The sequence below is a fragment of the Vicugna pacos genome, chromosome 35 (genome assembly GCF_048564905.1).
Source record: "Vicugna pacos chromosome 35, VicPac4, whole genome shotgun sequence".
Taxonomy (NCBI): domain Eukaryota; kingdom Metazoa; phylum Chordata; class Mammalia; order Artiodactyla; family Camelidae; genus Vicugna; species Vicugna pacos.
This window is the reverse complement of record NC_133021.1, coordinates 22729165-22747109: the sequence shown is the minus strand read 5'-3', so window position 1 is coordinate 22747109 and position 17945 is coordinate 22729165. Positions and strand designations below refer to the sequence as shown.

General features: G+C 36.5%; 1 protein-coding gene across 7 annotated transcripts in view; it reads right to left on the bottom strand.

The window, feature by feature from the left end:
* The window catches only part of ANKRD26 (ankyrin repeat domain containing 26), a 73247-nt gene that overhangs the window by 8302 nt on the left and 47000 nt on the right, over positions 1-17945 (bottom strand). For all 7 annotated transcript variants that reach the window (XM_031676446.2, XM_031676449.2, XM_031676447.2 and 4 more), the window contains 7 exons: positions 17027-17179; positions 14133-14203; positions 13731-13824; positions 10035-10147; positions 8285-8414; positions 1941-2231; positions 1144-1358 (listed from right to left, as the gene is read on the bottom strand). In XM_031676446.2, the coding sequence (XP_031532306.2) occupies positions 1144-1358; positions 1941-2231; positions 8285-8414; positions 10035-10147; positions 13731-13824; positions 14133-14203; positions 17027-17179 (1067 nt within the window). The remainder of the gene's footprint in view (positions 1-1143; positions 1359-1940; positions 2232-8284; positions 8415-10034; positions 10148-13730; positions 13825-14132; positions 14204-17026; positions 17180-17945) is intronic.

The window sequence follows — 17945 nt, the reverse complement described above, 5'->3', positions numbered from 1 at the left end:
TTCACTCATTACCTCGGAGAAATTAAGCATGTGGCACAAGGAACAGGTTAGAGCCACCACCTCTGGGGGGAACCAGAGGCAGAGTTGGTGATGGAAAAAAGGACAGTGCCAGGGGCAATTTCAAGTGTCCCCCACTTTCCCAAAGTTCACTTTGTGTTACTTTGCTTTTACCAGAGGCCTACATCAGCACCTATTTTCCATAACCAAAAAAAAGTGGATTTTCACCTTTATGAAAAAAAGGCAAAAAGTCAGAATGGTGCTGGGTGTTTGTTTTAGCCAGAGCCATTAGAGGCATCGTGCACCCCGCCTGAGCAGGGAGACGGGCCCCACGGAGCTCCCTCCCCAGAACCACACTCAGCATCTCAGCATCACACCGCCGTGACTTTGGACTGTGTCTGTGAGCATCTGTGCTTTATTTGTCTTATGCATCCACCAGCAAGGTGTGTCCTAAGGGTAACTGCCTCTTTGCTGCTTGGGCTTCTGAAAGGTTTCATAGGAACACTCTTACTTTTGGATAGCGGGGAAACCTGTAGCTTCTAACACTGTTACTCAGGCACCAAAGGTGGGACCTGCCCTTTCTGCCTTCCACATACCCCCTCAGGCAGGCCGCCGTATTCTTTTTAGCCACTTTGTGAACTACTATACTGCCCTTCACCCCTAGGTTAATTTCCCCCTATTTCCCAAGCATGCCTTTACACAGAGGAGACAAACTTAGACGGATACAATAGTTTGTCTCGGGGCGCCTTCTTGTGGTGGTACCAAAGATCACAATCAAGAAAGTACATTCACCAAACACCAGGATGGGACCCCTTGGGTTTAAGTTGTACTCTTCAAAAAAATAGTTAATTTTAAACCCATTAATATTTCTACTTATGGAAATTCCAACAAGAAATTTTTATAATAATATTGCTGTCTAAATTACAAAGTTTGCAAAACCCCCAGCTTAAAGACTAGATCAGGTCAAATATATGAAAATATAAAAAATAAAGTCATGTGAAACCAACAAAAGGCAGGGAGATGCAAACTGCCCTGGACTAACATTTTAAAGGAGAGTTCATTTACTAACATCATTTCCCAAAATTATGCTTTAGAGGCAAATGAATGAGCTAAATTTATTTTCTATGATTCTATGTTTTGACTTACTTGTTTAGTTTATTTGTCAATGACTTTCTAACTTTTAGTTCTTCTAGGTAGAGTTGCTTGTATTTTCCCAATTCTGCTTTATTTTCTTCTTGAAAAGTTTTCATTTTGGAGAGTTCAGCTTCCAGATCTTTAATTCTGAGTTCCATCTGACTTCTTATTGAAGCATTATTATTCTCTCTTAACTGCTCTAAGTTTTCTTGAGATGCTGCTTGCATCTAAAGCAAATTAAAAGGATACATTTTAAAAGTAATTATAACCTGAGTAATTACAGTAAATTAGTTCCCTTTAGTTTTGAGTCAATGATTCAGACGGCAATTTTAAATGTAAAAAAAAAAAAAGCTGAATTTTAAAATCCTTATCAATGTCAACTGAATTAAATCCGAATTATAAAATTATAGTTGATTCATTCTTATATTAGTACTCATGTGATAATTCAAAGAATAACAGGACCAATTTAAAATTTCAAAAATTGAACAATACAACATAAGAGTAATCCAAGAGTGTGGTACACTATTTAAATCACAATATTTTCTTTTCCTCCTAGTAGTCTTGATTTATACCAATTGGTCTTAAAAATAAAATGATTCTCTAGTGAGAATTGTTCTGAAAGATCAATTTAGTGATAGTAATGATGGAAACTGAAATATTTAAAGGGAGTAACAAATGCAGCCTTCCTTCCAGAAATCTACAAACACAAACTGCTATATGGGAAGTAGAGGAAACACATAGAATGTATACATCCGAACTGTAATTCGCAGCGAAGTCAATTAGAGCACAATACAGATCAATTAGTTCACCTGTAAAAACAGGTTGACTTCTTTTAATTTTTCTACTACATCCTGTCTTGCTCGCTCTTCAATCTCCCGTTTGTACTGCTCTACTTGACTGTGTTCCACTATATTCATTTCTAGGTGACTTTTGAGGTTCACTAATTCTTCTTCCAACTTCTTTTTATTCTTCTCTAGTTTCTCACATTTCTTTTGTGTCGATTTCATAGATAATAACTCCTGTTGAAGAAGTTGATTTTCTACCTCCAGATGGAGGTATTTTGAAGATGCAGATTCCAGTTTTGCTGTAAGATCAACAATCTGCAGGAAGAAGATAAAATGGTTTGGTAATGAGGTTAGCAGACTGAGAACAGCCTAACTCAAAACCAGTACCAAATGTTGAAATAAATTCAGTTCCAATAGAATGGTATTGACATTATGGAATCGAGAAACTTGAATTACTCAGAAAATCAAGAAAAAAGTTCAAACCACCAAGAGTCACAAAAATGTATTCTTCACTGTCACCATCTTCGTTATACATTTGTACTTGATTTTATACTCTTATTTTTCTGTAATTGTTTCATGTCTTTCCTACATAAAATGACTATAAGGCACCTCTTAGTAGAAAGTCTCTTACCCCTTCCTCCCCCAAGTCTTAACACTCCATGATTTTTGAAGAAGTTTTAGGGAGATCATATTGAGTCACTTAGGGCTGAGTTAATAAATGCCTCCTAAAATAAGACTTTGAAAATAAGACTTAATTAACATATCTTATAAATAAGGATTCTAATGCTATAAACCTTTCTCTGAATTACAAATATTTTATACTAGTTTGAATTGCATTCTAAGGAGCCATAATTTGCAGGGTTAAGGAGAAATCCGTCTCCTAGTGTAGTGGTTTAGAAAGATGATCCATACATTTTTCTAAACAAACAAACAAAAAAAGCCTTAATTCTTGGAATCCTTTATTACTCTCCACAAAATAACAGAATATACTCAACAAAAACAAACAAACAAAAAACTTGCTGGAATTTCAGTGACACTGACTTGGGAAGCACTACTTTCCTTAAGATATAATGATTATTTGGTAAGACAAGGCGAGTGGATGTGGTGGTTTTAAAACATGTCTATAAATTTTTTGACACTTCTCCTGTGAAATTCCCTCCCCCTGAAATATGTACTGCCCTCAGCATCTGGTTTCTAGGGGACAGAATGTGGAGGCACTGCTGTGTGATTTCTAAGGCTAAATGGCTTCTGACTTTCACTCCGTAGGGACACTCACCCTTAGAACCCAGCCACCACACTGTGAAGAAGCCCAGGCCACCTAGTGAGTCTTTGTACACACAGCTGTCCCAGCTGATGGCTCCAGCGAACGTCCTTAACCAAAGCCAGCTCCAGCTTCCAGACATGTGCATGAACAAGCCTTAAGATGATTCTAGTGCCCACCTGCAAGTCATCCTGTTTCATGCCAAGTGGAGAAGAAATGAGGTGGCTCCACTGAGCCTTGCCTAAATGCAGATTTGTGAAGCAAGCAAATGCTGTTTTGAGCCAACGGGTTTTGAGGCGGTTTGTTATATAACTTATTAGTAATAAATAACTGGCACAGATATTGATATTAAAAATGGGGTGCAGCCATTAAAAAGGGACCCAAAATGTGGGAATGCCTTTGAACCTGGAGGTAGGAGGAACCTGAACAGAATGGCTGAGAGCGAAGGCTTCTAGGCCAGGGAAGAAAATGACACTGAAACCAGAGGAAATGGGACTCTTGCTACCAAACAGTAAAACTGATGAGAGAGATAAGCTAAAACAAACAAGCAAAAAGACTATTAAACATAAAGGAACCAGGACTCACTGGGTTCAAATATCTGTATCCCATTTACAGCATCTCCACATGACCAACTGTCACATAATCATTAAACAGAGAAATGGCTTCTAGGCTGAGATCAAATCTAGGGTGCTGCCAGGAAAACATGGTCTAAAGATGAAGCCAAGAATTTCCTAAGGCCTTGTAAAAATTTAAGGTGCTGCCTCAAATTCCTTTCAGGATCTTAAAAGCATGAGTTTTAAAGGTATCATCCCACAACAGATTCACAGGAAGCCCAAGGTGAAGAGCTTATCTCAAAAAGACTTGTGAGGGTAGCTTTATCCAATGGCATGAACCCCAGTAAAATTCACAGGAAACTCAAAGTTTTAAAAGAGAACTGTGGTAGCAAAAACACTGCTTGCTAGCTTGGACTGAAAGAGACCAAGACAGTGCAAAATGAGAAGAGGCCTTTGGGTTTTTCTTAGAAGGTCTACAAGGAGGAAGCTGGCTTGAGAGAACTACTCAGCTGTAAACACAGGTCATTGCTCATGAAAGGGACAGAACCAAGAGCTCAGAGAGGGCAGCGAAGGAGAATCCCTCCCAGGGTTAGGACTTAGTCCTAATCAAAGAGCCGGCAGCATCAGGCTGCATTTCAGAACTGCTACAGACCAGTGTGCCTCCCATCTTCCATCTGTGAGTGAGGGAGTCCTTAGCAGTTTAGCAGAATGTTGGGTGTGTGGCGGTAAATAACCAGTCTCCTTATCCTCAAGCCTCAGCACTGAGAGGAGTGTACCCAAGGCGCTGTACTCTAGAAACCACGCCCAGGAACCTCAGCCCCACCTGGACCTGATGAAGAAGGTGAAGTAAGACCTTAGACTGGAGCCTGAGCCTAACACCACAGCGACCGAGACCTGCTCGGGGACTGAGTAGGGATAAGGGTATTTCTTATATGGAAGCAATAAAAAAACATTGTGGCTAGTGAGTAGATTATGCTGGTTTTTAAACGTATCCATAAGTTTTTAAAAATTAATACCATAAAAAAGATAGAATATGGGCCAACCTTAAGTGACTTGCTCCTAATGAACAGAATACAGTGAAAGTGGCACCGAGTGAACTGCAGGGCTAGGTTAGAAACGACAATTCAGCTTCTGCCTGGCTCTTCACCCTGGAACCCAGCCTAATGTTGTGGGCAAGCTCAGGCCACAAAGACAGCTTAGGTGTTCCAGCGGAGGTGGTCCACCTGCCTGCCCCATCAGAGCTGCAGCCAACCACCAACGTCAACCATCAGACATCAGTGGATGAACCTTCAAGTGATTCCAGCCCCCCCCACCGCCTTCGAGCTACCCCACCTGAAGTTGAGAGGAAGAGAGGCCAGCTGTCTTGGCCACACTTTTCCTAAGTGTAGATTGTGAACAAAATTAATGTTTGTGTAAGCCACTGAACTTTGGGGAGTTTGTTAGGGGAAAAACAGACAAACAGAAAAGTGGATGATAATAAGATAATAAAAAATGTAACTTAAATACAGTAGAAATTGGTTAAATGTTGAGATTGACTTATTAATGACAAACAATGCTGATGAAAAGAAGCAGATAACTAAAAGAAAGACCTAAGAACTATGGATGAAGAAGTTTTTTTAGAGTACCCTTCAATTACAATTTCTTACAAATAGGCATGTATGCCTCTTTATAATTTCCCTTCAAGTTTGAGGATAAGGAAGGCTGGTAAGCAAGGAGACACAGGATTTGAAGTCTAATAGTTGAAAAACAATTAGAAATAGTTTAATTACCAAAATCAGACTTTTTATCTCATTTTAATTAACTGAAACTCTAAAAGAGACAGGCAGCTTTGAGAATTTATTAATCTAGCACTCAATCTTCATTTTCTTTTCCTCAGAGAGAAAGTAAAATACTATGGAATCATTTTTAACCTTCTCAGTAGTAAAACAAATGTAGTGTCCTTTGGCAGTATTTAAATTAAATACAATTTTCCTTTACCTTACTTAAAGCTTGTTTGTAAGGGAAGGTAAGACTGTCTCACCTTTATGCTGTAGCACAAAGCTTCTCCATATCATATAGATTGGCTTTGAACTTTTGAAATTCAAATTACTAACCTGTTATCTCTTCCTGATAAATTGATTAAACATTATGTGATTTTTTTAATAGTTGTACTCTTGAAAATTTCTCCTTGGATGGGATGAAATATTTATCCCATTAATTATGTATTAAGCTATAGAGTACAGCTAGGCATCTCTCTTTTTAAGTAAAAGGAGGCAGACACAGGGAGCTGTGTTTCTTAAGAATGAAGGATCTATGCCAAGAATAAGATTGGCACCAGTGTTACACACAAGACCCAAGTCAAAAGAGGATTTCATTGGCCTCCTCCCTCATTCCTTCCTCTTTGGAAGCGGCCCTCACTCTACCTATGGAGTGTGTATCTACTTTTACTTTAACCTGAGCACCCACCCCCACAACTTGTGGCCTTTCTCTTGCCTTTTGAAACAGCCTACACTTTATGCAGTATATACCTCTCTAAATAAATCTACCTTTACTCAAAAAAAAAAAAAAAGAGGATTTAATTGTGAACTGCAAGATGATGGATTACAGACTTCCAAAGAGGAAAATTGACAGCCCAGACTTAATCTTTTGCTTCTAGCTGAAATCTATGGATGAGTCTATAAATTATAATAAGTTCAACATAATGAAGTATATTGCAGATTAAGTCAGCAGATCCCATGACCATGATTTGATGGAAACTGGAGTGAAGTGGGAGGCACTGGGTGAGAAAATAAAGATCTGAACGGAGAGGGAAAAAAGAAATGGACTTTATCTCTGTAAGCCTACTTTCTGTCATGTCATAGAGTCAGCAAGGCACAAGCTGGCCATAGGCTCCTTCGACAAGCAGAAAATCTCCACAGAAGTAGAGTTAAAGACATTCCTCTACACCGACTTTCTATTATTATGTAAAACAACTGGTAATATGCAAGATGACTGGGAAAGAATTCTCATAAAATCTGACTTGGTACTAGACATATAGATCAATGCATTATCACTGAGAATCTAAAAGAAACCCTCACACTTATGGTCAACTGATTATCAGCAAGAATGCCAAATAACTGAATCAGACAATAATAGTCTTTTTAACAAATGGTACTGGGACAACTGAATATCCACATGCAAAAGAACAAAATTCGACCATCATCCCATACCATATATAAAAATTAACTCAAAATGAAAGAGCTAAAACTACAAAATCCTTAGAAGAAAACATAGGTGTGTATCTTCATGACCGGATTTGGCACTTGTTTCTTAGATAAGACAGTAAAAGACAAAAATAGATTAACTGAACTTCATCAATATTAAAAACTCCCATGCTTCAAAGGACACCATCAAGAAGGTGAAAAGGCAAGCTCCTGAATAGGAGAAAACATTTGGAAATCATACATCTGATAAAAGATTTGCACCCAGGATACAAAAAGAACTCTTATGATTCAATCATAAAAGACAATCCAATTCAAAAATGGGTGAAAACCTGAAAGAGACAGTTCTTCAAAAAAGATACACAAAAGGATAAAAACATGAAAAGACCCCCAACATTATTAGTTCTCAGAAAAATGCAACTCAAAACCACAGTGAGATGCCACTTCACACCTACCAGGGTGGCTATGATTAAAAAGACAGCTAATGACAAGTGTTGACCAGAATGTATAGAAATTGGAACACTTACACACTTTGGATAAAAATGTAAAATGGTGTAGCCACTCTGGAAAATAGTATGACAGTTCCTCAAAAGGTTAAAGAAGAGTCACCATATGACACAGCATTTCCATTCATAAGTATATTACCAAAAGAAACAAAAACATGTTCACACCAAAACTTGGACAGAAATATTCACAGCAGCATGATTAACAACAGCCAAAAAGAAAAAAAAAATAGCCAAAAAGGTCCATCAACTGATGAATAGATAAATAAAATGTGGTATGTCCAAACGATGGACTGTTGTTCAGCAATGCTACAAAAGAGGTGTAACTTGAAAATATTACAATAAATGAAAGAAGACAGTTACGAAAGACCCCATATTGTCTGAATCCATTGATATGAAATGTCCAGAGACAGGGAGTTCCCTAGGACTGAGAAGAGTGGGGAAGGGGAAATTGGCACAAAGTGGTGGCTAAAAGGTACAGGCTTTCTTTTTAGGGTGATGACAATGTTCTAAAATTGATAACTGTGTAACTCTTTGAATAACTAAAAGTACTGAATTGTACACTTTACATGAGTCAACTATAAGGTATGTTCATTATATTTCAATAAAGCTGTCACCAAAAAAACAACAGATGGTTTGGGGTCAGTAATGGTGTGCTGCTCAAATGCAGATCACTAGCCAGGGTTCAAGACAAGGGAGTCAACAGTATGCCCTTTTTATAGAAAAATGATATATGGAAAGGTTGTATTTTTTACTGGTATCAAATCTAGAAAATAAATAGAAAAATCTATGTTTCACTGCTCAAAGCACTGAGTGACATATTTCCCCCCAGTTAAGTGATTTTGGGGTCCCAAAACTGATTAAAAATTACCTCATGTTTTAGCATATTAATCTGAATATCCGTTTGAATTTGATCGGTTTTGAAGTCTCCATGGAAACTAATCTCTCCACTTTCATATTCATTTAACTTCCTTCTTGTCATTTTTAAGAGTTTCTTAAATCTGTAGAAATGTATAGAACAAGTAAGTCAAGTTCTTTAAGAGTAAATATTTAATTATTATTTAAACAGATATACGTTCTATCATATAAAATAAACAAACCAATAAATTATGATCCTTTCTCATTTGTTCTAATCTAATGTTTTTTGAAAGTTTAATAACTAAATTATAATCTTAGGTAAATAATATGAAGGAAAAAACCTTATGACATATATGGTAGGTAAAGGGTTAATATAATATATATATATTACATATAGAGTTCTTATAAGTAAGTTATAATTAATACCCATTTTTAGTATATTAATATGAAACATTCACTTATTATTAAATATTAGCTATAAACCAGAGATCAGTATCCAAAGTGAAGAAGAAGACAATAGTTACATATGAATGTTTTGAAAAGACACAAAAATACATTTTGGTACCTACTGGATCACAGCCTACAAGAAGAAAAGAAAGTACACACAAAAAACATCAAGGCGCTTACTCAAAACAGAAAAGAAAACAAGAAAGAAAAATCTTTGGCAGAACTTTAGAAAAAAGGAAATCAGCAGAGAGAGAATGTGTAAGTCTCCTCAAGACTGTTTTAAGGGACCTAGAAATCTGGGCGAGCACAATGTTAACAAGATGCAAAACAATGTAGAGAAAATTAAATAAGAGAAAAATATTGATGAGAATCAGGGAACATAGTTCTAAGTATAATCATCCCTTGGTATTCAAAGAGGATTGGTTCCTTCCAAGACCCCTTCACACCCTGTGAATACCAAAATCCATTAATGCTCAAGTTTCTTATATAAAATGGTGTAGTATTTGCATGCAATCTGCACAACATCCTCCTGTATACTTTAAATCATCTCTAGATCACTTATAGTACCTGATACAATGTAAACAGTTGGCAATACAATGTAAATGCCATGTGAATCCTTGCCAGCCTGAGGCCAACCCAAGTTTTGCTTTCTGGAAGTTTGGGGAATTTTTTTTTTTCCTGAGTACTTTCCATCTGAGGTTGGTGGAATCTGTGGATGCTGAGAGCTAACTGTACTCAGCAACTAAATGGAAAGGAAGCCATGGGGGTGCTTCACAGACACTGGGGAACACTTATTTTTTCTTCAATCTGGTCAAAATATGATCACTAATTTTATTATTCTTTAAGCCATACATATATTTTTGTACGTACATTTTACGACTAAAAAAAGAGGAAAGAAAATCTAAGCCCAATCAAGATAATTTTTGATATTGTTAAACAATGACACAGGTAGGTTTTTAGATGCTAAAATACTTGAGTGTTGAAGAAGAACACTACTAAAAGAAGAAAAGATTACCAAAAAGAACAAAGATATCCTGTAGAAATAAAAATTCAAGGAAGACAATGAATAGCAGAGTGACATTACTATATGCACTGTTCTGACTGTTTCAGAAATCATTAGGGAGCAAGTGTAATATTGTGGCATTCAAAAAAGTTTCAGGCTATGCTGTGAATTTCCAAAATAAACTTTTAAATAGGATAATTTATTTAGTTATGAAAATACATACATAAAATGAATTTGCATCTAAGTTTTAATAAAATAAAATCATAGTTAAATCAAACAATAATTAAAATGATCTGAAATAATGAAATCTTACCCAGTAATCTCTTTTTCTAATTCACTATTTTTCTTCATTTCTTGATCCAAACTATATTCCAGAGATTGCTTTAACTCAGTTAATTTCTTTAATTGTTCCTTTTCATCCTCGGACTTTGAAAAAAATAATTTAAGAAAATTATTTTTAAAAACCTAGAGACTTCTTCTTTCTTACAAATACTATTTCGCCCCAGGAGTGGAATTGCTGGGCCATATAGTGGTTATACTTTTAGGTTTTTGAGAAACCTCTATAGTGTTTTCCATACTGGCTGCACCAATTCACATTCCCACCAACAGTGGGCAAGGGTTCCCCTTCCTCCACATCCTTGCCAACACTTGCTATTTGTGTTCTTTTTGCTGATGGACATTTTTCTTACAGGCGTGATATGATATCTCACTGTGATTTTGATTTTCATTTCCCTGATATTAGTGATGTTGAGCAACTTTTCCTGTTCCTGCTGGCCATCTACCTTTCCTCTTTTGGAAAAATGTCTGTTGAGTTCTTCTGCCCATATTTTAAATGGGTTGTTTGTTTGTTTGCTTTTTAATTGAAGTACAGTTGATTTTAAATGTTGTATTAGTTTCTGGTGCACAGCATGGATGGACTTGGAGGGCATTATGCTAAGTGAAATAAGTCAGACAGAGAAAGACAAATAGTGTAAGATATGACTTACCTGTGGAGTCTTAAAAAAATACAACAAACTAGTGACTGTAACAGAAAAGAAACAGACTCATAGATGCAGAGAAGGAACTAGTGGTGACCAGCGGGGAGAAGGTAAGGGGAGGGGCAAGATGAGGTGGAGGATTAAAAGGTACAAACTATCAGGCATAAAATAAGCTACAAGGACATATTGTACAACATGAGGAATAAAGCCAATATTTTACAAGAACTATAAATGGAGTATAACCTTTAAAAAATGTGAATTATTATATATTTCTCATGCGTTCATTAGTAATATGTGTTTATAGTGAAACATAGTTTATAAACCTAATGCCAATGAGGACAGATTTTAAAAATAATGATTTTCTTAAAACAGTTTAAGCTGATTTTTCATTTTCATCATTTCATCATTTTTCTGGAATTTAAATTGCCAAAATTTCTGTTAAAAGCGGAGGTTTTTAACACATAAAATGTGAAATGTTAATGAAATTTTTTAAGAGCAGATATATCTACATTTTAGTTTCCAAAGATGCCCTAGAAATATTTTCATCAGTAGTTTAAGATATTCCAGGTTTTGTTAAATCACTACTAAAATAATCTTTGAAAAAATTCCCATGCAATCCCCATTACATTTATGATCACGTGACTATAGGATGAGAGAAAGCCTTTCATTCTCTGTAAGCATTCTTTCACTGGTTTCAATTTCTCCATTTCTATTGACCATTTTTCTCTTTAAATAAAGTTTTAGTCTTCTCTCCACTATATAAAAATGTAACTTTTTCTTGATTCTTATAGCTTTTTCTATCATCCTTTTTCTCCCCTTCCATTGGACTCTAACACTCTTCAATGCAAGGTCTCAACCACAGATTCAACTTTCTTTTTCATTAAAATCTCATTCTTCTTTTACACTAAAATCTGGCTTTCAGTCTTAGAATTCCCCTTAAGAAATGCTGAAGGCCACCAAGGACCTTTTTCTTTAGTCCTTATCCTGCTTTACTTCTCAGCAGCAACTGGTAACATGGCCACACCCTCCGTTTGCTCCTCTAAGCCCACCTCACGTCTAAATGACAGTAACCCTTGGTGTTCAGTCCTTGACCCTTCCTATTCCTCTCTGTAAATTCTCTGAGTTCTTTAAATCCCAAGACTTCAAACCAGATTCCCTAACCTACATTTCCAGCCTTGATCCCTTTACTGAGGTCATCTGTCCTTTTTTCTCCCTTCTAATTCCTCCGAGACAGTATCTTCAGCCACACTCATGAACCATTACTTGGTGTGGATTGCCTTTGTACCAAGCTAATCTTGGTCACTTCAGGTTTATTGTTATTGGTGTTATTTTGAGTATAGTGTGATTTTATAATCTTGGCAGGGGGCACTCTCTCCCTTAGGATGCTGACCAGCAGGCTGTGTCTTGTTTTTCTTTTATAATACAAAAGGTTTTCACAAGGGTCAGGTTATCCATCTTTTGCCTTTGTTTTCTCTTGAATAATTTCCTATCCCATACAGACCCAACCTTATGGAAGTCTTCTGACACTCTGAAAGGATGAATACTCAACCACACACTGTTTTGGAGCTTTGAGTCAGCTAGAGATCTCTCTTCTTCCCAATTCAGATTCTTCTACTCAAAACTGTGTTGATCAGATATCTTAACCCAGGTCAGTCTCTGGCCTGGTGATTCATGACTTGAGAACCTTGCAGAGAAGCCAGGGCTATTGACTGAGTTGATTAAAACCTGTCTCTCAGTAAATTTTTGATTCAGGTAGACCTTGGAGTAGCTAATAATTCTCTGTCACAATCCTAACTCATTTCTATAAAAATTACAGAAAATCCCTCACTATTTTTTAATGTGCTTAAGCAGTTTTGGGTATTCCTACAATATTTTTTCCACTTCTGATACCTTAATTGATGTCCATTTCATGATGTAAGGGGACATCTGGCATATTCCCAGAAGAGTCCTTTTATCAACAAATTGTGTTGTCACTTGTATGAAAATTATGCTAATATAATGTGAATATTTTGTATCAAGTCTAAAAAAATAATTTTCAGTGTTTCTTCAAACACAAGAAGAACCAGTCAACAGAATGTTCTGGCTCCCCCTGATAGGTATATATCTGCATGACACGGCATGAATCTAGCTACTATAATTGAAAGAAATGAGTTGGAGGTGTGTACCTCACTGCTCCAACTCAGGGTTCACAATGCAATCTTCTGATTTTTAAACTGTAGGTAGCTTCTCCTACAAAGGAGAGTATAAATGGCCGAAGAATCCTGTCCTGCTTGGTCAACTGTTACATAGTTTTCACTCTACATCAATAAATTGGAATCTTGGATTACATATCAGTCTTTTCTGAGGCTGCCTGTTAAATCTTTGAAAGGCTGATTAACTCAAGCAAATGGGAAAAAGAAATTTCTGAACTTGCAATTCTAAGAGCACCTGTTCCTGTGTAAGGCCCTGACTGAGCAGCCATTTCTACTTTTTCACTGGCATCTCTTTTCTTTTTAATTTTACTCCAACAAAGGAAAAAATACATTCCTTTTAGAAAAATGCTTGGATAGTGACCCAGTATTCATTCTTGATGAAGAGAACAAAAAGATTAAAAGTAATTCATTCTCAAAATCCCACTGATGGGTTTAGATTGCAAGAGAAATTCAGAATTCTACATCAAATCATTATTCAAATTCCTGGACTCAAAGACATACTTGTATACCAATGTTTATAGCAGCATTATAAATAGCCAAAAGATGGAAAAATCCAAACGTTCACCAACAGATGAATGAATAAACAAAATGCAGTATAAATTGCTTTTGGACTATCACAATCTTTTCAACTAAAATCTTACTACAAAAAGAAAATCATTAATTTTGTGAATTCAGTCAACTTTCTCTAGAAAGAGGAATTAGTAGTAGCAAGTAGTATCAATATAAATTTGATACTTTTATCAGTGAGACTTTTCATATTATCTAAAATATTCTTAGCTACTACTAGTAAAGCAATTAAAATTCCTCTTCAGTATGACAGAAATTAAGAGATTGACTTACCGAATTTATACTTAACAGGTTTTTCTGAAGTTGTTCAATTTTGCCCGCTTGCTTTTTGATGGTAACTTTTAACTTGGAATTTTCCATTTCAAGCCTATAATGTATATTTTAAAATAATTATTCTAATTTTTAAAATACCACACAATTTCTGAACAAACACCTCCAGGTTCAATTACATTAAGTTCTTAAAAGTTTGAAAAGTTGATGATTTGGCAATGGTGCTCTTTTTCTAGTTGTGCTTTGTGGATAATGTGCAAAATTTAGAAATAATGGGGAGGGCGATATGCATTTCAATTTGTACCCAGCTTCACAACTGCTTATTTACTATCATTACTGATCTAATTCTCATACTAATCTACTGCTTCCTGCTCAAGTTATTTTCTGTGCTGCTTTAAATTGTACTTTTGCAGGAGATCCTGTTTCTTCTCAGCACATCTCAAGGCCTCTGCATGTTGATCCTGTGCTTCTTGCAACTGAAACAAAAGAAAAACAAAAGTTTTTAATGACTGATAATCTAGTACAAATCTGCCATCATCTGTTTCATCTCTTTCATCTGCATAATGTTTATGACTCCTTTCAGGCTGTCTGTTGTTACAACAGAGAACTCGTGGCCCACAAAGCCTAAAATATTGACTATCCAGCCCTTCACAAGTCACCAATCTCTCATCTAGCACTAAAACACAACTTTACTCATGCTTTAACTTATATTTTATCAAATACACACACAAATTTGTATATTCTGCCAAGTGGGGAAAGACATTTACCTTATGGTAAACATTTTTATTTTTGTACTCCAAGCTCCACATCAGCTCTAATTTTAAATGTTCACATATGTGAATGACTAGGGCTATTCCAGTGATTATAAAAGCTAACACTGCTTTTGGTGACAACCAGAAGTTTCATGGACTAGTTGGAGAGGCAGTGTCTATGCAGGAGAAAGAAAGCATGGGTCTCAGTACCAATTTCCACCAGTTATTAGCTGTGTGTCCTTGAGCAAAGCACTTACATTTTCTGAGTTTCTCCATCTGTCAAATGGAGATGATCATAGCATCTAACTTACTGGGGTGCTGGGAAGATTAAATTGAGGAAAATACATAATGCACTTAGAAGAGGATGTGGCACATAGTAAGTGTTAAGTGTTTGCAACTAGCATTATTACTGTTGCTCTATTTTATGTTCTAAACAATTTGCTATTTTAGGCAGGTGGCATGTCAGTGGAAGTGGTCTCCTATACAAGTCACACTGAAATCATTCTTCAGACCGTTGAAAATGGCAGTCAGTGGGGAACAGGAGACCCAGAATATATGCCCAGCACTTCAAAAACTTTCACCAGTTCCACCAACTAGTACTTTGTTCCACTTACAGTAATTTATAACTTACTTCTTCTCTGTTCTACTCAGTGGGCAATGATCATGGGCTACAATGCAAATGGCACCTCCTGGATTGAGTAGCACATAACTTACACTACTATCAGAGGAAGGGTGAAGCCACTGGCCTGGAAATATTCCCCTATTTCTAAGCCAAAGTTCTGAATCAATTCCTTCCCAGCAACTGCTTATGTTGGGCTGCTCTGACAAGTACTCGGATGAGAAGATTAAGGTTATAAACTATGGATATCAGAAAAGCAGTCCCCAGTTGGTAAAATGCTATAAATCTATTAATCTCACTTCTGGCTGCATAATAAATAAATTTAGATTTTTTTTTCATAGTGAGAGAGAAAAAAATGAGCATTCAATTGAACAAGTGCTTTCCATTTTATATTTAATTGCTTAAAATACATTTTAATAAAAGTTTTATCATATCAGTATCTCCAAGAAGAATTACTGACATGGTATATAAGGTACTTAATTTTATCCCAGCAACTGTTAAGCTAAAATATTTTTAATTTATGCAAAGACAGGTGCCATGCATATCAATTAATATTCCCCCGTAGACAAATTATACTTAGAAAAGCAAGATTATCTCTCATGAAAAAAATTAGAAAAATTTAAAAAAATTTTAAAATTTTGTAAAGTTAAGGGCTAAACTGTTCTGCACAGAGTAGATGACAAGGCTGAAGAGAACAGGGTCAGTGAGAATTAGGCCAGTCAGAGAAAACTTCATGGAGGAGAGCCTGGGAGCCAGCTCTGGATGTAGCAACAGGCTGACGGAGAAGAAATTGCAAAGGCAGAAAGGACAATACCAGCAAAGGCCAAGAAAAGGTGAAACCATGCCAGTAACTCACAGGATAAAATTCAACAGCAGGGAAATAAAAACATGTCCACACAGTAACTTGTAAACCAATGCTCCAAGCAGCATTATTCATAGTCAAAAAGTGGAAAGAACCCAAAGGCCCATCAACTGATGGATAGATAAATGGTTTAGCTACACAACCGAGTACTGTTTGGCAATAAACAGAAATGGAAGTACTGACATGTACTATCACATGGATGAACCTTGAAGATGTTATGGCAAATGAAAAAAGCAAATCAGGAAGGATCACATACCATGTGATTCCATTTATGTGCAATACGCAGAACAGGCACATTTATAGAGGCAGAAATTAGACTGGTGGTCGCCGGGGGCTGAGGGAGACAGGGGGCTGGGGGTGATGGCTAAGGGATGCAGGCTTTCTTTTGGGGGTGATGGGAATGTTCTAAAATTTACTGTGGTGACAGTTACACCCCTCTCTGAATATACTAGGGGATACTAAGTATACATTCTAAATGGGTGAATTATATCTCAATAAAGTTTTTTTTTTTTAATCCAAAGGCAGGATCTAGATAATTTTCCAAATTCTCTACTTTGGGTGGACATACACGATCTGAACTCCATGATTTTACAACATATCTGAAATGAAAAGAAAATGAAGGCAATGCCTAACTTCAACTGGTTTGTATAATGACCTCTCTGCACAAGTTATTCTGAAATCTATGAAATAAATATACACAGATTCTATATCCATTCATGGAAGTGAAGATAAGACATGACAATTTTCTGGAACATTCCATGAAACATTATCCTCTGATTTTATCTGGCTTGCCTCATCGTGGTAAACTAGAGATATCACCAAAAAATACTGTTTAGTAGGAAAAAAGTCAACTTCTGTGAGGAATCATGCATAATTCTCAACTTCAGTAAGGGTATATAAGAAAAAATACATAATACAAATGGCAGAATGAAAGTCAGAGTTTAAGAAATAAATGCATCATAAAGATAACAAAATTATAATGAAAATACAAAAGAAATCTGTCCATGAAAATTAGTATCCTAAGACACTTTACATTAACGGTTGACATGTTAAGTTTCATACATACTTGACTTGTGATTTGACGTAATTTCTTCTTTAAATCTTGTGCCTCGTCTTCTAAATGAGTCCGATAGCGTGATGTGACCTCCAGGGAAGCCTCTGACATGGACTGCTTCTTTAGAGTGTCAGCCAGTTCTTGTTGAAGCTGTCTCACAAAGGCCTGATAAGATACTCTGTTACTGATTTTTAAGGTACCTTATTATTAAGTTATGTTAATAATAAATAATTTCAGCATATGGACATTGATCCACCTTCTTTTGGTTAAAGACACAGAAGGCATGACCCTCCTGCCTTATCAACAGTGAGTGACTTAGACAATGGATGCCGCCCCACCAGCCATTCCCTGCCCCTCCCAGGAAACAGCCAAATTTTACCCCCACTGAAGTCTCAAAAAGAAATGTGTATGTAGGTGGGACAAGTGGTGGCAAATTCCATATTGTGGAACATTCTCCCTCTTTCTCATTAGAGGCTTAAGTTTACTTCAGAGTTCTTCACATATTCAACCTGGTGCTTAAATCTTTCCAATAGATTCCTATCTCAGAATAAAAACACAGTTATTCCAGTAGCTTTTGGGGACCCTAGACAACCTGGCCTCACTCCCCCTGCATCCCAGGCCGCAGCTCCTACAGCTCCCCACCATCTCTCCCACTCACTCCATTCCTGCCACTCACCACTCTGGCCACCCCCCGTCAGTCTGAAAATGAGACCCCAATGCCAAACTAATACATCACAGAGAGCGTTAGTTCCCTGTGTACTGGACAAAACTTGGATCCGAATGACAGGAAATGAGCTTGGAATGAGAATTATGTGGAAATTATTTGTAAAAATGTTCAAAGTAAGTTATAAATAGCAGGGGGAAGATTAAGTCAAATAACAGTTTTGCTAAAACTCACCACATTTGTCCCAAATTATGATTGAATGAAAAG